Source organism: Prionailurus viverrinus, chromosome B2 (genome assembly GCF_022837055.1).
Source record: "Prionailurus viverrinus isolate Anna chromosome B2, UM_Priviv_1.0, whole genome shotgun sequence".
Lineage (NCBI taxonomy): Eukaryota > Metazoa > Chordata > Mammalia > Carnivora > Felidae > Prionailurus > Prionailurus viverrinus.
Genome location: NC_062565.1, coordinates 140,217,627 through 140,241,265, shown reverse-complemented (window position 1 = coordinate 140,241,265; position 23,639 = coordinate 140,217,627). Strand labels below are relative to the sequence as shown.

At 43.8% G+C, this 23,639-nt stretch overlaps 1 protein-coding gene across 5 annotated transcripts in view; it reads right to left on the bottom strand.

Moving 5' to 3' along the window:
- TIAM2 (TIAM Rac1 associated GEF 2) overlaps nucleotides 1-23,639 on the bottom strand; it is a 223,259-nt gene that overhangs the window by 67,226 nt on the left and 132,394 nt on the right. For 4 of the 5 annotated variants that reach the window (XM_047859600.1, XM_047859602.1, XM_047859603.1 and 1 more), the window contains 5 exons: nucleotides 15,176-15,361; nucleotides 14,332-14,490; nucleotides 2,880-3,041; nucleotides 1,185-1,289; nucleotides 894-972 (listed from right to left, as the gene is read on the bottom strand). In XM_047859600.1, the coding sequence (XP_047715556.1) occupies nucleotides 894-972; nucleotides 1,185-1,289; nucleotides 2,880-3,041; nucleotides 14,332-14,490; nucleotides 15,176-15,361 (691 nt within the window). The remainder of the gene's footprint in view (nucleotides 1-893; nucleotides 973-1,184; nucleotides 1,290-2,879; nucleotides 3,042-14,331; nucleotides 14,491-15,175; nucleotides 15,362-23,639) is intronic. The other variant, XM_047859605.1, reaches the window with a different exon arrangement.

The following is a 23,639-nucleotide window of genomic DNA, read 5'->3' as shown; positions in this document are numbered from 1 at the left end:
TAGTCTTTTATGGAGATGTGTACTGATCATGTCTAATTATTGAGTGCCCATGGTAAAAGACAGAACAAAATATTGAAATGAACATTTAGACAAGAGCACAGTCCATGAGGAGCTCAAAGCCAAGTTTAAATACATACATATGGAAATGCAAGGATCAAATATTATAAAGTGACTTGGGTAACACTGACTATTAATTTTTAAATTGAAGGTAAGGCAATTAGATAAGCCCTCTTTACGAAAGTTAGAGCTTCATGGGGTGTCTGGGTGGCTCAGTTGGTTAAGCGTCCGACTTTGATTTCAGCTCCTGTCATGACCTCATGGTTTTTGGGTTCGAGCCCCACATCAGGCTCTGTGCTATGCTGTCAGTACAGAGCCTGCTTGGGACTCTCTCTCTCTCTCCGCCCCTCCCCCACTCTCTTCTCTCTCTCTCTCTCTCTCTCACACATTAAAAAAAAAAAAAAAGTTAAGACCTCCAGTTAGCTCTTGGAAGGCATGGTGGATTTACACAGAAAAGAGGAAATGGGGCAGGGGAACCGTGAGGGGCAGCATTCCAGGCAGGTAAAAAGTTGAGACCAAGACATGGGGGGTGAATCAGAAGTTACCCAGCCTAGAACAGCACCTCGCACGCAGGAGATTCGTTGTTACTCTTAATCACCATCACTTCAAACTCATCATTCCTTTTAATTACTTTGGCATTTTCCCCCAGTGTTAATGCCTCTCTTTTTAGCCCAATATAAATAAACAGAGATGAAAGGAGAGAAAGGAAGTTCAGAAACCACGGTCATAGTTTACACTAAAACATAAACATAAATTTTAAAAAATGAGGTCCAAGATCCCGGGGCAAACTAAGCGAGGATGGACAGGGGTTCCCTGACAGGGGTTCCTAGGCTCACCGAAGTCAGACACACTGCCGGTCTTCGTGAGCTGCACGTCATAAACGCTTAGGGGAAAGATTTCTATTTCATCATAAACCTACAAAAGGAAAACAACAAAATCAGAAAATTTAATGTCACGGTGTCTTGGAAACTTACTTCGATGATTTTCAAACTAGATGTCAAATTCAAACGAAGACCCGCCCCCACCGCCCCCCCCCCACCACCCAACCACATACTTCTAAAATCAAGAGGCCATGGATGGGGCCCAAAGTTCCCTTTCTAAAGCCTTTCTAAATGCACACCACTTGCCTGCTCTTGCATACATTCGTATGGCGCAGGGACGCAGTCCTCGACGTTTTCGTCTACTAATCTTCGAAGCTGCAGGCCATAGTGGCTGGGTTCCAGCTGCCGCATCTGTGGAGAAAATGACAGCTACTCAGATTTTGCATGTTCTTTCTAAACTCATCATGGTTCATTCAAAATCAAAGTGGAAATCCCTGAAGGAGATACCGTATGTGGCTTGTGGAGTTTAAACCCATATATAAGAGTTCAAATTTAAATGTGCAAAAAAAGAAAGAAGGCACAGATCATTATTTTTAAGAATGTTTTCTCTAAAGGGGCACCTGGGTGGCTCAGTCAGTTAAGGGTCTGACTTTGGCTCAGGTATGATCTCACGGTTCATGGGTTCGAACCCCTTGTCGGGATCTGTGCTGACAGCTCAGAGCCTGGACCTGGTTCGGATTCTGTGTCTTCCTCTCTCTCTCTGCCCCTCCCCCACTCACACTCTGTCTTTTTCTCTCTCAAAAATAAACAAACAGTAAATTTTTTTTTTTTAATAAAGACACTGCTTGTCACTAAAGGCAGGAGATGTACTTTTAAGAAGTTATGGTAGTATACACCTGATAGAGCTTACCATCTCAGCAAATACTACCCTTTTATACATTGGTTTCACCTAGCTTGAAGTTGTTTCTCATTACTAATTTGCGAAATGTGAACAGTCACAGAATTAGGATTGCGTACTCCAAAATTTTTTCAAAAGGAAAGGGTATATGCACGCACTCATTTGTTCGTTTAGGAGTTGATCCCAGGCCTATGTAACTGGATCTAATTGACCCACTACTGCTTCTGGCATCCTCTAGCATTTAGAAGACTTATGAACCTCATAACTGACGTTGTGGGTATAAAGCAATATCGTGGGCTGTCTGAATAAAAACCTTACATGACAGAGCGAAAGGAAATTTTCGTAAGAATGCAAGCTACATATATAAATGGTATCCTAAGGCTGAAGTCAAAGCAAGAAAATTAAAAGATAAATAAATTAAAGATCATCCACACCTACTGTGTACCTGGTAAAGAGTTACCAAAGTCTACATGTTTTTTCTTACCATGTATTTGATGGCATTTTCTCTGAAAACTTAAAAATAGCTCAGCTCTGCTACGCCACCTGGTGGATTAAAAACATCTGCTCTGACGTGGAGTCTTATCTCAGGTTTTTTAAGACTTGGCATAAATGTTCTTTTCGGAAGGAAAACCCAGTTTGAATAATGAGTGAAACATCATCTCATGACAATCTCCAGGCCGCAACTGTGAATGGCGTATCAAGTTACTTGTTCAGTCTGGAGAAACTCGGTAAAACTGTTTAGGATTAAATCAAACTACTTCCAAGTTTATGCCACTTTCTTCCAGAGCAGCGTCTCTAAGGAATTTCAATAACAACAGTCTTCAAAATTATTCTAGATGTTAAAAATTATTCTAATACGTCTCCATTTAATTCTAAAGGCATCTATAAATTTCAGTAAAACAGCTCAGGTTCTCTTCACGAAGGCAAGGGGCCATAACCTAACAACTCATTCTGCTAAAAGACGGAAGAAGAGAATGCGAATTAAGTTAATCAACAGGACTATTAATAAGCATGTTGATTAACAGATGTTAATCTTTCGGCATAGGAGGGCAACATTAACGATTATTTCTACGGAGACGCAGTTCTGCAGCCAAACCCATTACCTTGCACGCCAAAGTCAAAATATCTTCTACTCTATGTTCTGGCTTGATCGTTACAGTAACTCCTTGATTATCCTGAAAATGAACATACGTCTGGACTTCCCATGTGTTGTCTCGGGGAACACCATCAGCTGTTGAACCGTATATATGCAGCAGTTCATCAACCTGTTTTCAGACACCACAAGGAAATATAGACAGATGTGATAAGCAAAGGACAGACACTACTAAAAAAATGCCCCCCGGATTCATGGTGTATTTTATAGAAAGCCCTGCCGCAGTTCTTGCATGTCTGGCTTCTCCTAAACCTCTGGGACAGACAAGCCCGGTGTCTCTTCAATCACTGGACCCACAAAAACTGAAGCCCAGGAAGGCTGACTGGAAGACAATGGATTCCTCATCCGGTGTCCTAGCCACGTGCCATCTGCCACTCAGCCCAAGTTAGAACACGACACTGTGGCTACAAGCGTGCCTGGCATCCACGCTCGCGGGTCTGGAACTGCCTGTTGACAAGGGCCCTGTGAAATCTGCATTCCTGACCCCAGTGAATTTCAACACGCTCTTGTTTATGGCCACTGATGCCTGCCCACAATTTAACCTGAACTGCACTTAATCCAAGCATGTTTCTCGTCTCTCTTATTTCTACTTGCTTTTTTCAAATCAGTCTCTAATCCTGGAGACATTTTTTTTTCTTTCTTTCAGTTATTTCACATCTAGACACTTAAAAATCATCATCTCCAAACATACCACCTTTAAAAGGAAGCTTTTCCCCAAGACATTTACTTCCCTAGACCCCATTATCATGGTAATTTGATAATCTCATGCTAACATGATCTATAAACAAAAACGGTTAACATTTATTAAGCAACTCGGAAATGCTGTCCTCTGGTTAGGTTCTTACACTAGCCTGGTAGAAAAGACTTGGGGATTAGAAATAAAAAAACCTGATGTTCAAGTTACACACTGTACCGTTTAATTAATAGTAGGACAGGACATTCACGTACTGAGCCTTGTCTCCTATTCTGTAAAAGGGTATATTAATAATATAATTACTTAAGTTCATTAATACAGATTTTGCAAGCAAAAAATATAGACGTGAAAGTACCTGATGCACTAGAAAATGTTACATATAGATTCAATACAATCACATTATTCTATCCTACCTATCATACATTAAAGTTATCATCAATGGATGACTTTACTTTGAATGTCATGCATAAAAAAAAAAAAAAACCTCAGAGCAAAAATTCCTCCAACGCAGGATTAAAAAAGTAGAATAGGTACGTTAAAGATTTCAAAAGAACAGGTTTAAGAAAAGCAAAGGAAGAATCAAGTTGTCTGTGCTGCCTTTTGGAAAATGTGGTATTCTTCTTTACAGTGATGTTTCTAGATCTGTCATGGATCTGTCATTTTCTGGGAAGATGATCATAGCCCAGAATGAGTATCCACCTCACGTGCCAAACCAAAAGAGAAAAAGAGAGGAACAGATAGATGCTTGCAGCCAAGGAGCAGGAAACCAGCACGGACCCGCTTTCCCCTGAAGGATCCTATCTCATACAGATGGCTTGTCCTTCTCTGATTCAACCTCCGGATACTTTGTCTCTGGGGAGTGATTTCAGCCAGGTGCATCAGCAATGAGCAGGTACCGCCTTAAAGGTACAGACCTCACCTCTCAAACCACGCTTGCTCGGAAGCAAAGTAAAAGCCCAGCAGAGGTCACTGCAGAGTAAGAAACCACACAAGAAGCCAGGCCAAGAGGAAGGAAGTCCAGTACTCCTGCAAAGCAATTTAATCCTGCACTTTGAGAGCAGAACAGGAAAAATGTAACTGAAGATCGACAGGTGGGGGGGGGGGGGGGGGGGGGCACACGAGAAATGCAAACTTACAACTTTCCTGCCCTCCTGTCCCCATCCTTCACTGTCCATCACAGAGCACCTGCCTTACACGGGGCCAGATGGAATAAGCTTTTTGGTTTTTTTAAGCAGGCTCCACACACAACATGAGGCTTGAACTCACGCCTCTGAGATCGAGGGTCACGTGATGCTCTACTGAATGAGCCAGCCAGGCGCCCCTGGATGGAATCAGCTTTTCACATGCTATCAGTTCGCTCACTACTAACACCCCTCTATGCATTGTCCTGACCCTCTGTGGAACAGCTGAGGAAAACGAGGCTCAGCAAAGTCTAGAAACTTGCCCAAGCCCAAGCCCAAGCTCACACGGTGAGCTGGGATGGTGGCACTATGGGAGTCTAAAACCTAGAAACCTGGCTGCAGTCTGTGCTCACGACCACTGCACTACAGAAATCTCAACCTGGCAGTTACCTCCCCCACGAAATGGACACACAACCTTTCTGGATTCTTTTCTGTTATTCCACCCCCACACACTACCATTCTAACTGGACAAAATGGCTCACCTGACACTCCCAGCACCCTCTTGCCTCCAGAACCTTATTCATTTTCATTTCCTTTGCCTGCTTTATCTTCCCATAGCTTCAGGGCTGAACCCCATACATCCCTCAGCCTTGTTTCAACTGCTACCCCCTCTGCCACTAATGAAGTCTCTCCTGCTCCCTTCCCTCACACCCCTAATTCTACTCAATTAAAGGAGTCTACTGTCAGGCCTCCTGGGTGGCTCGGTTGGTTAAATGCCCAACTCTTGATATGGTTCAGGTCATGATCTCATGTTTCACGAGTTCAAGCCCCACACTGGGCTCTCTGATGACAGTGTAGAGCCTGCCTGAGATTCATTCTCTCTCTCTCTCTCTCTCTCTCTCTCTCTCTCTCTCTCCCTGCAACCCCCCCCCCCCCACTCTCTCAAAAATAAATAAATAAACTTTAAAACTAAATGAATAGGGGCACCTCGGTGGCTCAGTCAGTTAAGCATCTGACTTTGGTCCAGGTTATGATCTCACAGTTCATGGGTTCAAGCCCCACGTCGAGGTCTGTGCTGGCAGCTCAGAGCCTGGAGCCTGTGCTTACCTCTCTCTCAGCCCCTCCTCTGCTTGTATTCTCTGTCTCTCAAAAATAAATAAATGTTAAAATTAACTAATTCATCAATTAATTTTTAAAAATGAGTCTACGGTCTTTATATCCCTGTTGTAGCAGTCAGCTATGCCCAGCTAACTGGACAGTCATTCTCAGGCCACTCTCACATCCCCAAGCAGAGAGCAGAGGCTGTCTTTCCAACTCTGAGTCTCCCTTGACCCTTGACACAGTGCATTCTGCATCCGCCACATATCCAGCACATGGGTACTGAATTGGATGCAACTAGAAATTCACAGTCATACATAGGCTTGAAAGGTGAAAGCTGCCCTATTTATACAGTGTCAAGATTTATACACTCAATCTTCCCTAAATTTCAAGAAAAGAAATAGGAGACTATTGAAGGGGAAGAAGTCCTGGACCAGAGAAAGGCTGCAGGTAAAGGCCAAAGTGGAAGGAAGGACAGACTATTCACATTCTATTCAATTAAACAAGGCTTTGTGCCTACAGCTGCTCCATGGAATCCTTTCCCGAGTCTCACCACTGACCTAAGATTGAGTAAATGATGGAAGAGATGATGCCTATCAAAGCCAAGGCTCTGGAAGATTCCTAGCCTCTCAGGAGATCCTGCAATGAAAATTCAAATGCAATTTTGTCCTGTGCATAACACACAACCTCAAACATGCAGTTAAAGAAAGGTAAAAATCTGGTTATTCCAAAGAAATATCAGGAATATGGAGCTGATTAGTGAATTAGAATGAGAAAAAAAGAAAAGGCTAGGTGTTTACAGACCTCCTACGTTGTCGTGAGCTTTGCCCACTTGGAGTGAAAACTAAACTGATTCCCTCAAGGGTCAGTGCTGTCCATCCATGCCGAGAATATATATACATGGCTTTACTTTCAATAAGCCAGATAAAATATTCTCCCGTATTCTTTTTCCTAAGACGAACAGAGAATCTTGAAAGCAAGCAAACAAACTAAGCCATCTGGAAAGCTCTGTTGCCAGACTATCCTTTGCAGAGGCGCTCTGTGCATCTTTGAACCACTCATCCAGAAGCCCATGGTCGGCTTCTCCACCAAGGCTGTGCACCCCCAACCTGCCTCCTCCCCCAGCTCTCCCCACAATCCTCCCCACTAAAAACTAGTTCCCAATTAGCCCACTCAAGGTTTCCCGTTCCTGGAGAAGATGAACATAGCAAAATTATAACAGACAATCAATCCGGTCAAATCCCAGCCTTGGGGTAGGCTGCTTATCTAATGTCTCTGGGCTTCCGTTTCTTCACATTTAAAGGGGGGCTAAAACCTTCCAGCTTCATGGGGAGGTCAGGAGATTGGTGTGAGGAATGGCGTTTGAAGGCACATAAACTGTAAAGGGCTGGTACAATGCAAGGGCACTGTTCTGAAATTCAGTCGGGACTGCAGAATCACATCCTAGTAGCCTTAACCACCAAAATTCGACAATGGCCGCTGTCAAGAACTGCCTGAGAACCATCCTTTGTTTCAAAACCCTGGGGAGCTACCGGGGCCCAGACCACCGTGTGGTCAGCTCTGGCCATCCACGAGATGATGGGATCATCATCACTGAACCACAGGCATGGCCACTACAGACCCACTAGCTAAGGTCTGCCTTCCTTGGAGGCGACTTCTACAGAAGCGTTTATTATTACTATTCCATTAATGGTCCTGAAAGCACGTGTCAAATTACTTATGCTCAGTGTGCCTCAAGGAGAGAAAATTGAAACTCCGCATGTTCTCACAGCAGATGCTTTTGGATCAAATGGCTTGTAATTACTACTTGGATCACTGAAGGGAAGTGAGTAGCAAAATCACAATCTGGCTGTCACAAATGGGCCCTCTACCACAGTTGCTGATAAAAGGAAAGTGTATTAGCAAGTGAGATGAGGAGAAAACACAAAAGGAGTTACATGCTCTTGGTTTTCTTAATAACAGTAAAATGTCATGGAGGAGAAAAGTGTTTATCTCCTTCTTGGGCCGATGCCCAAACATCAGTTGATCTGAAAGGCAAACAAAGACCTAGCTCTCTGTACATGTATGTAGGTTGTGGAGGGTTCCACACTCCTATTTCAACAGACTACTAGGTTATGTTCAGGAGTAAGTGGGTTTCATTCACATTTTCCATTTAAGAAACCAACATTACTAACGTTGGAGCTGATGACTCATGTGACAATACTTCATTCACTCGCAGCCACAGAAAGTTGGGACGCCCCAAGCCAATTTTCCAAGACAGACAGCCAAGGCCTCCGGGCTCCACTATTTCTGCAGTGAAGCTGCTGGGGTAGCTGTGGGCCAGAGCCCCAGTAGGGGATTTGTTGTCACTATCTCCATAACAAACACCTCCCTTCGAACACTGCTTGCGACTCATTATTGCTCATCAGAAAGTACTCTATGAAAAGCTTTCATTTTGGGCTCGCCAAAATGTCCTTTCAAAAATGCTCAAATAAGACTGGCTTTACTCCAAACTTAACAGATTTTGAATCAGGATGACTCAGTGTTGGGACTGTTACAGGATGCACCAATTAGACAGGAATATTTAAAAATGCCTGTGACCCCTCCCTACCAAGGCTCAGGAGAGGCTGCCTTTCTGTGCCGCTCACGGACATGATCCACTGACTATATGCAAATAGATGTGCAACTTGTAAATACTCTCCAAGAATGATTAGCAGAGGAAAACTAGTGAAATATTATTCAACTAGCTATAGGCAGAATTTAAGTCCCAGAGACACAAAATACAAATACCTCTAATTCCACCGGCAACTCAATTTAAACCTAGTTATCTGAGTACTGTCGCACAGAAATGATAAATACACCATTAAAGTAGCCATAGAAGTCAAAAGAATTTTTTCAGTGTCCCTATGCCAGAGGCAAATTTTAGTGAAAATAGGAATAAATGTTTAAGCTCATATGCTTTAAAAAACAGATTGAATATTTGCCTCTCATCCACGATAGCACTGGTGGGACCTAGCAATTAAATCGCAAGAAGATATTTGGTAATTTGAGCCCAATTTAAATAAGCACTAAGCTTAATTCTGACCATCAATAGCTTTTTTAGCAAAATTTCTTTTTTTTTAATGTTTATTTATTTTTGAAAGACAGAGACAGAGCATGAGTGGGGGAGGGGCAGACAAAGAGAGAGAGAGAGACAGAATCCGAAGCAGGCTCCAGGCTCTGAGCTGTCAGCACAGAGCCTCATACAGGGTCCAAACCCATGAACCGTGAGATCATGACCTGAGCCAATCGGATGTTTAAGAACCAACCCCTCCCCCAGGCTCCCCAGCAAAATTTATTTTCAAAGTCTGACATAAGTTCCGTTAATAAAAAATGCTTTGGTGATATAATTTCTTAACTTCTAAAGAACTTTAAATTGCTATTTAATGAGGGAAGAGATACAACCTTAATATTATGGTTTTTGTATTGCAGATCAAACACTTCTCAACTATTATTAAAGGACTACATCTAATACAGACAAAAGGCACCTGGGTAGCTCAGTCGGTTGAGCGTCCAAATATTGATTTTGGCTCGGGTCATGATCCCGGGGTTTTGGGAATGAACCCCTCACTAGGCTCCGCACTGTGCATAGAGCCTGCTTTGGATTCTCTCTCTCTCTCTCTCTCTCTCTCTCTCTCTCTCTCTCTTTCTCTCTCCCTCTCCCTCTCCGCCTCTTTCCTCCACTCGCACTCTCTAATAATAAAAATAAAAAATTCTCTAATAGAGGAAAGGAAAATTCATTAAGCGATACTATATCCTTAGCAGGGTGCTATAGACTAAGAATATCTATATAACTATTAAATATAAACTATACAGAGCAAGGGTCCCTATTACTAGCCTCCCCAGGAGACACGGCTGGGTCGTATCACTAAGGGTTAAAGGTAGTAAGAAACACGGAAACACAGGTGTCTCCCGCTTTTCCACAGTTCACAATGTGCTACTTTGCTTTCATGCAAGACCTACATGTGTACCTGTTACAGCTAACTGAAAGAAATCTATAGATTCTCACTTTGATGAAATCAGGTGAAAAGCAAAAATGTGTTCAGTGTCTGTTTTGCAAGAAGCCATTATAGAGACAGGACGCACACCCCACAACCAAGAGTGGCACCACCAGCCTCCTTCCCTGGGAGCTACACTCAGCACCTGAGCACTGAACGGTCTCGTGTCTGGGAGCATCTGAGCTCTACCTCCGTTTATTTTGCGCATCCTTTAGCAAGATGTACCCGAAGGTATCCGAAAAGCCTAAGAGGTTATTTTTGAGGTCTGGGAATGCTCAAAATTTTTTCCATATAAATTAATCGTGTCTGCCTCTTTGCTTTAGGACACTTCCTCTTACAAAAGGTTTCACAGGAATCCCCTACTTTCAGTGGGGAAACCTGTAATGGCGATACAATTTTTTTTAATCAAGTGAAAAAAAGGATGGTGACTCCGTCTGGATTTTGAAATAGGCTGTACATGGGTATAGAAGTAAAGGGGCAGGGAATGGAAGTTGTTTACTGACACTTGTTTATAGAAGTCTGACGTTTTGATGACGCGATTTATAAAAAGGAAGATTTGGATTTGGCATCCTTGTGGCCCCACGGCTCGTCAGATCTAGCGAAAGGAGAGCACTGGGAGTAGAGAGAAACAACGCAGCGACACGGCCCCTGGCACCGGCCATTCCCTCTCACACCACCCCCTCTTGCAGCCCCTGACCTCTGAGAATGGGAGGTCAAGGGGAAAGGGGTTTTGGGCGGACGTTTTCTGTCCCATTTGAGGACACCTCCGGCAGAGCAGCCCGCTGGGAGCAGGGTCAACAATAACAACAGCATACTCAACAGCCCTGGGGCCCACAGTGGGAACCGAACTCACACGAAGGCAGAAGAGGGAGTTGTCTGTGTTGTATGATTGAGAATCACCAGAAAGCACCTCTCTCACCCCTCCCCTCAGGACCCATCAACAGTGTAACACTCAACCATTTCTCGGTTTTGTCTAGTCGAATTGTCAATTGACTGAATGATCCCAATTAAGTGATTGAAATAACACTTCCTACTTCTGCAAAAGCGTATTAAAATCGTCCAAGCCTGTTAAAATCAGGTTTCAGCCTCAACAAATAGTTTAGAGGTTCACTGGACATAAAACCCAACATGAAATGATCTGGTGCAGATGACAGAGCAATCATTCCGTAACACAAAACACAGCTTTCAGGGGAAGGTATGAATTTGAAAACAAAAGCAAAAACAAAACAAAACAAAAAAACAACAAAGAAAAAGCATACACTCATCCAGACAACCTTTAGCCTACTCCACGATTCCATTCAGAAACGGTTCAGTCGAGCCATTCTGGAGACTAGAAATGACCCTTTGCTCTCCACTGAGGGCACCTGGTGAGCCACAGCATGGAAGTACTATCTGTGGAGATCTCTGACAACCCTGAGGGGCAAATGCGATTTTGGATTCACTACACTCTCAAACAAGGTAAGTACTGCTGAGCAATCAGGATGCGTAAGTGAAAGTCGCTATTTTGATTTTAGTCTAGCCATGCCATTTTCAAGAGAGGTTCTCCATGAATTTAGAGATCTTCAAAATTACTTGGCACTCTGAGAATATTTCTTATTTACCCACTAGAGACCATCCGAATACTAAATTTATTTTCAACAGATTCATATAAAGATTCTGGACTAGCACTGCCCGCTAACCTTAGCATTGCATCATCAATGTAAAACAAGATGGCTGCCCCCTACAGGCACATTTCCCTCACGGGAGTTACAGAGAATTCCAGAAAATCCTTAACTGCTACTTGGTTCAAATATCTGATGGACAGGAAAAGGCCGGGGGGGAGACAAATGAAATGGCACTGCAACGTTCATTTGACAGCTACCCCTTTTCAGTATTTAAAATTTTAAGTTCCATAATATTTACAGGATCTTCACATCAGAATTTATACTAAGTGTTAACTGTGCTACATTTAAAGTTTTAACTTTAACATTGTCTTTTTTTTTTTTTTTACTTCCCATACGGTTATATATTTCACTTTTCTATAATGTCATATATTATTCAAGTAATCCTGACTCTTCTTGATGTTGTTTTTAACCAAGCAGTACACATTTCTGAAGATGTGAAACAGAGCTCAAAGCGGAGATCACAAAACCACCATGATCAAGCTTGTAACTATGTTCCAAATGTGCACAGAACAAAAACTGTGAAGAAATACAGCTAAATATTAAAAGTGGTTGTGTTTGGAGGTGGGTGGCTCAGTTGGTTGAACACCTATCCAACTCTTGATTTCAGCTCAGGTCACGATCCCAGGATCATGAGATAAAGCCCCGCATAGGGCTCTGTGCTGAGCATGGAGCCTGTTTGCGATTTTCTTTCTCTCTCTCTCTCTCTCTCTCTCTCTCTCTCTCTCAAGTCAAAAAAAATTAAAAGAGATAAATAAAAGGGGTTGTATTTCGGTAGAGGAACAAGGAACAATTTATTTTCTAATTTTTGTCTTCTAGATTTTGTAGTAAAATAATAAACATTAAAGGACTGGCCATTTAAATGGTTACCTACAGCACATCTATTTCATTCAGTTATATAAATAATAACATCATAATTTCGTATCTTTTTGAAATAAACATATTCAGGAGACGGGCTAAGTGGGTGCCCTAAGAAGGGCACTTGTGACGAGCACTGGGTGTTGTATGTAAGTGAGGAATCACTGAATTGTACTCCTGAAACCAGTACTAGCTGCACTGTATGTTAACTAAAATTTAAATATTAAAATAAATTTTAAAAAGTAAATAAGTAAATAAATAAAACATGTTTAAATGCTTTTTTCTCAAGAAATCTTACATTAAGAACATTTACCGCGTATGATGGAGTAAAGACCATATTATGCTCATATATAGTTAGTTACATGTCAACATTTAAGAAAAATAAGCAAGTTATCAAGCTATTTATCATCATTACATAGAATGGACTGTCTTGGGGAGCCTGGGTGGCTCAGTCAGTTGAGCGTCCGACTTCAGCTCAGGTCATGATCTCACAGTTCATGGGTTTGAGCCCCATGTCAGGCTCTGTGCTGACAGCTCAGAGCTAAGGACCCTTGGCTCTGCTTCTCTCTCTGCCCCTCCCCTACTCACACAGTCTCTCTCTCTTAAAAATGAATAAACGTTAAAAAAAACAAAAACAGAATTGACTGTCTTGACTAAAACCAAAATTTGACTCAAATAACATTATTTAAACTTCACATAAGTTCAATTCAAAAATTAAGCCCAGCATTAACCAATGGTCTACTGTTGAACTACCATCGATAACAAAGAAATATTTTTCCCTTGATAACCAACACAAGAGAACTTTGCAATTAAAGAACAAGTCAAACCACAAACTTTAAATGTGACACTCTTTCCATCATACAGGAGTATATAAAGATTGTATGGGAGTATGTAAAACAGAGGCCATGTGACAGAAGGTTCATGTGTCTCCGCCCCCTTAGGTCAACCTAACCACCCCCAACCCCCTCCTCCTTTATTGTTTCAGGGCTGTGAACAGGTCAAAGGAGTGGGTTCTATGGGTTATTTATGCAATTCGCAAAACTAGGATACAAAATCAAATATCCATAGAACGTTATAGAGATGTTACCGGAAGCATATTCAGAATAACAACATGCTAAAAGTAAAAACAAAACTTCGTCAGCCTTAATCACATTGTTCCTTCTCACTGAAATGATCAGAATATCACAGGACGACTCATCTTTTCAATAGTCTTGGAAAAAATAACAATCCTAAAAACACATCAACCTGCAATATAAAATCCATCATCTTATACCATATTAACGTCATTAGGAAATGTTTCAGACAGGAATATTCAAAACGTTCTAAAAACCTTCACTGTACACGGGCCCCATTTCTGCAAGAGGGGCTCAGATTATTTTTAAAATATTAGAACAGGTGCCCTGCTTGGTCAATAAGCAGGCTGCAATAGCCCAATGCTGCAGACCTCTGGATCCAGGTAGGTCAAGGCCAGCCCTGGCCTGCGGGCTCTGTGCGAACAAGCGTGAGGAAGTGACTTCACCTCTGCAGGTCTCTGGCTACTCATCTATAAAATGGGATGACAAAATGCCTACTTTGTATCATAAAGATGAAGTGAGAAAAGTGGCACAATCGATAGAATTTGGTTGCCGTTAGTCTATTATTAATTTCACGTGTTTGTTTTAATGGAAACTCTTATGCAGGGGGAAAAAAATTCTAAAGGCAATGAAGAGTGTGAATTCTTTTCTGATTAGTGTTATTTTTGTGTTCCTGGCACAGCAGGTGTGAGCAAGGCGAGAATACCTTTACAGAAGCGCCAAAAAGAGGTCGAGCCACTTGCGTGCTGTCATTTGGAAAAAGCCCGTGCTAAGGGCTGCATTCCTTTGAGTCAACTTTTATCTCATTCTTAATGGATGGTGAACATTTATGATGTGCTGACTATCAAGGATTTTCCACTAAGTCTGCTGTCCTCCCGTACCGAGGAACTCGCCTGAGTTACGGAAGGTCTTTTCTCCTTCCCTTTTCTTGCCAGCGTGTCCAGTCCTTTCAACGAAGAAAATATGCCCTTCTTGTTTCGTGCTCGCTGGGTCAGGGAGAGTGTTCTCTTCCGGAGAGCAGAGTCATCTCGAGAACATACCTAATTGAAAACACAGTTTAAAAAATCTTAAAATGTCATTATTTGGGGGACAGGATTCACCGTTGCCTGAACTGGAATAAACCTTGCTCGCTTAGCCTGTGTCCTGACCAGCACCGAAAGCTACCGCATGCCTCACATACCAGAAACGCATGCGCCCTTCAGATGCCTCTTATCTGGACGACACGAACCTAGTTACCACTTTCAGATCTCTCCAGGGTGGGCAGCAGGTGGGCAAAATGATCTGCAGACCCCCAGGCGAGAGCCAGTACTCGCCACAGAAGCCAGCCACCCAGAGGCCATTTCAGAAAACCCAGAGAGGCTCCGCGAAGCGCAAACAAAACACTCTTCTCTTAGTCCTTGAATTCTTCACACCCCTGTTGCTGTTCTTCAGGGTTTTCTACCTTCCTGACGGTACGAAGCCTACCAGACAGAAAGGCAGATGGAGATGCGAATATTTAATCACGGTCTACGAGTGGCTGGCTTCCTCGAAGAAACAGCGGAGAAGCCAGGGCTCTTGATAGCAGGATGCCTCCCGCCCTCCAGGCCCTCAGTGTCCGGCCCCAGGTGGCCCCTGGTCAGTTACTGGGTCAAGTCATAGGACAGCTGAACTGCAACCAGCTGGGAAAAGGTGAGCATCCACAAGTCTCCCCGAAAGCCACTGAAACAGCCTTTCCCGGGAGCTTACCAGAGCATGGAAAGAAGAAACGGACAAGATGCCCAACCTGCCAAGGGCCAGCTTGGAGGGGCGGCTGGCGGCAGCAAGGAGGCTCTTGGGGTTGGGCAGCTCCCCGCCTTGGAGGCTGGCCAGGTAGCAGCGCGTCCTGAACAGGTCCATGTGCAACTTTTCCAGATTCTGCTCCCACTGCTGGATCTGTTTTGGAAAGAATGGGGGTAACTTAAATTAAAATGAGAAGTTTTCGTGGATCCAAGTGAAAATAGGATGCCTTTCATAAACTGCCAAGGAAAAATTTGTTTCAGCAGGTGCCACACGGTTGAAATCAGCCTTCCCTGCTCACCCCATCTCAAGCCCTCCTGCCTAAACACGCCAGGTCTGACGGCGCTGTACCTCATCAGGAGGGCAAGAACAAAACAAAACCGGGGGTCCCAATACAAAACCACACATGCCGAGACAGCAAGACCCTTGTTGAACTCCGGCACCCTGACCCACGGCAACTTACGGCAGGAGGCACACCTGTAAGCTAGTTACTTCACTTTAATTTCCCTGCACATTTACAGCCTATGATCTTCAACCAGATTAATGGAATTGCACACAGACAGAGGCTGGATAATGGACACAGTGACTTTACACTGTTGTGCATTCTGAATAAATGATTCAACGTAATAAGAAACAAACGGGGGATAGGGGGGCTCCTGGGTGACTCAGTCGGTTAAGCGTCAGACTTCGGCTCAAGTCGTGATCTCGCTGTTCCCGAGTTCAAGCCCTGCATCAGGCTCTGTGCTGACAGCTCAGCCTGGAGCCTGCTTCGGATTCTGTGTCTCCCTCGCTCTCTGTCTCTCACACGCTGTCTCTCTCTCAAAAATAATAAAATAAACATTAAAAAAAAAGAAAGCCAATGGACTTCAGGGATAAAGACAAAGAGAGCTTTTACTCCTATTTTAAATGTATAGAGAATAATCACCATCTATACATATAAGCAGCACCTGGGTGGCTCAGTTGGTTAAGCGTATGACTTCAGCTCAGGTCATTATCTCACGGTTTGTGAGTTTAATCCCCGTGTCAGGTTCTGTGCTGACAGCTCAGAGCCTGGAGCCTGTTTCGGATTCTGTGTCTCCCTCTCTCTCTGCCCCTCCCCGGCTCATGCTCACACTCTGTCTCTGTCAAAAATAAATAAACTTAAAAAAAATTGTTTTTAAATATACATCTGAATAAATTAAAGCACATCTAATTATTTACACAACTGAAATTTCTATGTGCTTCTTCAAAATTGAACTTATGAATTGGTAAAGAAACATATTCAAATTCGGGGGGGGCACTCCCCCTTCTTCCAAGGATCAGAACACATTTTGTTTGCGTATCACCTTTGAAAAAGGCTCTAGTCGCTCACCAACACCAGACTCAGCGGCAGGGCAGAAAGGTGGCCTTCCAACGGCGGCCAGAGCCATCGCCACATCCAGGAGAAGGTCTACAGCAAAGGCTTGTCATTAAGATTCACATGTCACTTCATTTGCAACAGCTGCCTCTCTAGTTTGGCCATGTTAGGCATCCAAGCAGATTTTAACTATTCACAGCAAACTTTCCTTTAAGGCCAATCTTTAATACCGGGTAAATGGTATTTTGCAAGATCTCCAACACTGAACACTATGCTCACTGCAGTCTCTCCGGAGAGAAAAGCAGTTACAAAGTCTGGCTTTTTTCCAGACTCCCTCCAAGTCCTCTGGATGGGTACCTCTGGAAGGTCACCGTATACCTTCTCTACATGAAAGAAACACAATGAGGGGCGCCTGAGCGGCTCAGTTGGTTAAGCATCTGACTTCGGCTCAGGTCATGATCTCACCATTTGTGAGCTGGAGCCCCCCGTCAGGCTCTGCGCTGTCAGCTCGGAGCCTGGAGCCTGCTTCGGAATCTGTCTCCCTCTATCTGCCCTTCCCCCGCTCATGCTCTTTCTCTCTCAAAAATAAAATAACCATTAAAAAAATTGTTTTAAAAAAGAAACACAATGGCTACAAGATTTAAAATAATTTGTTGATTCATCATGGTGTGTCAGCAAAACAACAAAGTCCCAGAGTATTCTGAAATTTCTCAATCTCCATAGTGAATTTAACCTGTTTAAGCTTCTGCACATCCTTATTAGCAATGCGATAGCCTCCTGGGGTCAGCCTTTTATAAAAACCAGAATGATGTGTTGGCTTTTAAAAATGAACACGTCCTTGGGGTGCCTGGGTGGCGCAGTCGGTTAAGCGTCCGATTTCAGCCAGGTCACGATCTCGCGGTCCGTGAGTTCGAGCCCCGCGTCGGGCTCTGAGCTGATGGCTCAGAGCCTGGAGCCTGTTTCCGATTCTGTGTCTCCCTCTCTCTCTGCCCCTCCCCCGTTCATGCTCTGTCTCTCTCTGTCCCCAAAATAAATAAACGTTGAAAAAAAAATTAAAAAAAAAAAAAAATGAACACGTCCAGGCCATATACCTGAAGAGTCTATTCATTAAGCGTGAAGCCCATTTCAAACTCCAACAATCCTGGTTCATAGCCTTAGTGAGGACCACAGCTCTAGACTAACAGGACAGTCCAAATTGAAACTGCAAATCTCTTCTTGAGCTTGCCACATGAGCGCATTCTAGATTCCAGAAGTAACAAAAAGGTATTATGCAACCATGAGCTACCAGCTACCAGAAGCTGTGAGGCACAGTGAAAACTATACTCCCAGTTCTGCCTCTCAAATATCTTCTCTAGCGGATTCCCAAAAATCCACAGTTACAGATGCATTCTTTTGTCTTCTAATAACATGTAGATGTTTCTAGATTGGGTAGTCTACTAAAGCATATCCCTCATTTATACCTCCATGTGAAACCGTTTATGAGGTCATCTCTAGAGGCTCTGTTGGGGGTGGAAGCATCAGAGGAAAGAAAACCAATGGGGCACTGGATACTCCAAGAAAAAGAAGCCCATGCCACCCACAGTGGATTAGCAAGACAAAAATAAGAAGTAAAATAAAATCTGGGTCTAGGTCAATCGTGAGAGATCAGGGAAGACGAAACTCCTATTTTCACTGAATTCTGCAGTTTGCCAACATTTGCTTTTGTTTTTAATGTGTTTATGTGACTCCACACCAAAACACCACTGGAAAGTGAAGACCACACCGGCTCAGTGATACCCAGGCAGTCTTAAAATCTTGTCAGAAACACTGTGATCATCGTCAGCCTAGACATTTCCACCCAAAATGCAGTTAAATTCATGACAAGGCAATGGATTCAGATGCTTATGTCACTGGGGGACCCAGACAGCATTAAGATGGTCCCTAACATATGTGATGATGCTTCAAGAGAACTACTATCTCAGTCAATACTCTACATTGTAGAGGTCGTTTTAAAATTGAATTTCATTCAGGCAGGTCACGATCTCGCGGTCCGTGGGTTCGAGCCCCGCATCAGGCTCTGGGCTGATGGCTCAGAGCCTGGAGCCTGTTTCCGATTCTGTGTCTCCCTCTCTCTCTGCCCCTCCCCCGTTCATGCTCTGTCTCTCTCTGTCCCAAAAATAAATAAACGTTGAAAAAAAAAATTTTAAGTTGAATTTCATAAAAAATGTAAATGAGAAGGGACTTGATGACTTCTCCATTTCAACAATGTTTCCCACGTTCATCCTGACTCAGCCTTTGAAATGGTTCATTCTGTGTCTGTCAACTTGACTGGGCCATGGGGTGTCCACAGTTACAGTCAAACAGGAAACATGGGTGTTTCCATGAGGGTGTTTTTGGGTGAGATTAACATTTAAATGGGTAGGCTGAGTAAAGCAGATGGCCTCCCCAATATGAGTGGGCCTCGTCCAATCAGGTGAAGGCTTGAATAAAGAACAGAAAGGCTGACCCTTCCCCAAGTAAGGGAGAATCCCTCCTGCCTGGTGACCTTCAAATTGGGATACTGGCTTCTTTCCTGCCTTTGGACTTGAACTACCAGCTCATCCTGGGTCTTGAGTCTGCCAACCTTCGAATGGGAAGGACACCATCAGCCCACCAGGGTCTCCAGCTTGCTGATGCTGCAGATCATGGGACTTGCGTGCCTCCACAGTCACATGATCACGTTCGTTATAATAAATCTCTTTATACATATTCTTTCATACATCCCACTGGCTGTGTTTCTCTGGAGAACCCTGGCTGATACAGCCTTCAGCTCCATAGATTCCTGTAGCAGAGTCAGTCATCATTAGTCACATCTATTCCATATCTAAAGACAATATTTCTCTTGTTTGGAAGGCTGTGGTTCTTTTAAATGAGGATTTGTGGCTGGATAAGAAACAATGAAATATTCCATTTTTCTTTCCGCGGACTCACCCAAGTTGTAGGAAAGGAATTGGGAGAATACCAGGTAAAAGTATCAGGAGGGCATGGATTCACATGCTCGGGTTACTTGGAGGCAAGGGGGAAGTAGATAGGCTGATCCACGAGTCCAAAACAGACCCTGTGACACTGAGAAAGTCCGCCGCCCACTTAGGCAATGAGCTTGCAATTACCACACCCTCGTTTCTCAGCGGAGGAAACTGAAGCCCCAGAGGGAAGTGACTTGACCAGGGCCCCGTAAAGAGCTAGCCCTTCCAGACCTGCAAAGGCCCAGAGCAGATCCTGAGGTGAGCAGCATGTGTGGAGAAGCTACCATCAAGCACTTGCAAAGCAGCCCCTGAATCGCAGGCCCTCTCACTCATAAGGCAGATGTCTGCGTGCCATTCAACACCACTGCGGCAACTCTCCTGTAAATTTTCATCCAACTGTCACCTTTATTTCTCCCCCAAATCCCCAGGCATTCCATGTGGAAGGGAGACTATCTACCCTCTCACTTGGGTGCCCCATTCGTACTGAACACTTTGCCTTCAGTCTCCTTCCAGGTTTGATGTGCAAGTTCAGCCCAAATTTTAAGTGACGTTAACTAAAAAGATAAACATACTTTACAGTTACCCCTCAAAGATGAGACAAAGGAGGAGATAAAGATACATTTTTATAAGGCAGAGAAACAGAAGACAGTTTTGTAGCTATTGCAATGCTACCCTGGTAAATTTTAATCACCATCATCATTAACACAGTAATGTTATCTGACATCACATTTATTAGGGAATTTCTGGAGACTTTTTTTCTAACATTATCAAAAACTAAAATGCCCAAAATCAATTCCCTTAATCGTGGCTGTGTTTCCCTTTTCTAAATTCCTTAAACACTGATCATTGTCCCTAGACATTTCTTTATCTTTTAAAATAAATATCAGGACATGAAAATAAAAACTCAAATTCTATGCAGATTGAGCTTTTATTTCTTCTAACATCCTGCACAAAACAGAAAAATGGCATGAAGAAAACTCACTCTAAGGAATTAACTTCCACTGCAAAAGAAAAAATCACAAAGAACAACATTAAGGAAGAAAACCCCCAATTAAGCACTGTCACAAAAGCAATACAAAGTTTCCTCCTTAATATTGCTAATATAGCTATATTTATTTAATGAGCTCAGAAAGATTGTGGTCTGCTGTAGAAAGTGGGAGGGGAGGAGAGGAAGCCTCACGCTAAAAATAACAGATGAATAAGTGATACATAAAAACGATGACAAGCACATTCCTGCCACACCCAATACCCCTAGAAAAATATTTTCTACCATTCAGTCATTTGATCACAACATTTGGTCATTTGTCCATTACAAGGTCTGTCCTCAAAGATCATTAGTCTTTCCTGCTTGGTAGAGCAAGTTGAAGTATTTTCCAAGCACTACAACCTAACCTTCTCAGGAGAATCCTGCTAGCGACAGAGACTGCACTGGAGTTAACTAGTGGGTGGAACACCCAGCTAAGGCTTAGAGAATCTGTTTTGTTTTGTTTTCCTTTGAGAGAGAATTCACACATCATAAAATTCACTCCAATTTCTAATGGATACACTTCCTATCAAACCGAGCCAAAAAATTCAACTTATGGAAATCATTTAAAATCTAATTTCAATTTTCTATAAAACCACGGATCACATGATTAATCAGCAAGCAAAACACAATCTGATTCACAAAAGTCTTATCGAGAGGCAACAGAGCCCAGTGGCTGGTAGTTGGTAGTAGTTTGTAGTCAAATCCCAGCTCCACCATTCACCGGCTGTGTGATGTTAGAAAACTGACTTAACCTCTCTCAGGGTGTGTTCACTCATCCATCCAACAGGTGATATGTACAACTTTACCTCATGGAGTTACGGTGAAATCATACATGATCGCGGCCTGAGGTAAGAGCCCTGGTAAATAAACTCATGGGCCCTGAGGACCGGGAGTGAGGCCAAAGAGAGGATATGTTAGCTGGGAATGAAAAAGGGAAGGCCTGAGGGAAGGAAGGCCAGAGCTGGCGTCAAGGAGCGGGGGCGGGGCCCACACAAAGAAGAGCCCAGTGTACCACAGTGAAGAGGACAGAAGACACAGGTACACTCACACACCACCTGGCGCTTTGTTCGATGGATACAGAGACGGAAAAGTTACAGATCCTTCAGGAGCTCATCTTTCAGACTAAGAGCAACCTTATGCACAAGGCAATAATTATAAAATAATGTGATGAGAGCAATAAGAGACCCCGAAATTATGGCAGATAAAAGAGGTCCCTGCTGGAGTGAGTGGAAGGAAGTCAAGGGAAGCCTCCTGATAAAAGTAATCCCTACACCCTTCATCACAGATGAGAAGGGGTGAGCCCAATGACAGGGGGCGGGGCAGGGGACAGGGCGTGTCTGTACATAGATGTGTGGCCCATATGGGTCTTCTCTGCCTGAGGGGGGGTGGGGAAAGGAAGGGGTGGAACCTACAGGAAGTCTGGCACTGCTAGGAGAGGTTATCAGGGGCTTCATCTTATAAGGAGTAGAAGCCAGGAAGGATTTTTAAACCTGGCAATCACATGATCAGAGCTGCTTTACAGATGCAAACACTCTGGCCTGGTATAGAAGAGGCATCTGAGGAAGGGCAAAAGTGATGGCCTCTGCCGCGGTACAGGAAAGGAAGAAGACATTCCTACCTGCCCCTCCAGCTCTCACCTGCACACCGTGTGCCTGAAAACTCAAATTGCCGCGGTGTCCAGGGTGGTTGCAAAGCTCTCTGCCTCTGTTCCTCTTGGCCTGGCATTCCCTTCTCCATTCCTCTCCTGATTAACTAACTCCTCACTCTTCAAGAAGCAATGCAGGCACCCCTCCTCCAGGAAGTCTTCCATGACTACACAGGAGGCTAACCTTCCCATTTGTCTTCCACAACAGTCTGGAATATCATTTGCCCTGGATTCATTAAATTATGTTGAAATTATATGCTTAACTGTCTGGCACCCTGCCAGACTGAGAGCCCCTGAGGGCAAAGACAGCATCTTCCTTGAATCCCCGGGCTGTGCACATTTGCCTGGCCCAGATACGCACTTAATATTCACTGAACTCAAGTGAAAGCCCAGAACCTCCATAATCTGGCCTTATCTCCTCAAATCCCTTTCGCCAATACCTCGCTCACCAATGTTTTATTCCCCAAATGGCTTCCCACAAGCACACACCCATATCATATTTTCCTCAAGGCCTTGCTTACTTTGCCCCCGGCCCCACCAACTCAGTTTCCAACTGCCTAGGTTCAATCCGTCCTCTTTACCGTTTCGGAACTTTGAGTAAATATTTAAAAGAAGTCCACGTTTCACAAAGCCCAGAGCAGACAGGAGCCCGGCGACCAGCCTGCGGCCCCCACCACATCCTCCGCCCTATTCCGACTGCCTTCCCCCCACTGCCCCCCCCCCCCCATGCCCGGGGCCTCATTAACCAGGGGAAGTGAGGAACACACGGAGGGCATCAGGATGCGGGAAAGCCACCTGGGGGGAAGCCAAGATCCACGAAGGGTGGTGAGGTTTTGTCCCTGTCTGTTTGTTTAAAATAATAAATGGAAAGGAAAATAAAGTACCAACTGGACTTAATTTATAACTCTTCCTCCCTCAGAACTTCAAAAGGCATCCAACGTGGAGACGGCGGCACGGGCCGCTCCACATTGGATAGGCTCGAATGAAAGCTGCGTCATCCCGCCCCACACAATCTCAGAAAGGCCCTGGGACCAGCCCACGTGATGGTCTCTTTCAAGCAGAGCACGTTACCACCCAACACTATGAAGATCAGCCGTTATTATCATGATCGCGTCGTTTTATCTTTCTAGTTGGATAGCGTGTACACAGTGATCTCCTCCACCCAAGCACATCAAAGAAAATCCGTTTCCGGAGACTTTACTGTGCATGATGTAACGTACCCCGTAAATTCTGCTATTATTAGGCTATAAATGACCATATCTGAGGTTCTGGGGGGGGGGGGTCTCTGGGGGAAAGTGCTACATAGATAAAATATTTTCTTTGACGTAAAATAAAACATAGTGGCATGGAGATTTTTAAGCGGTAAGTAGACAAAGCACTACTGCTCTTTTAAAGAAGCTTTTAAAAGGGAGTTTAGAGAAAAGTATACAGTTATGGGGTAT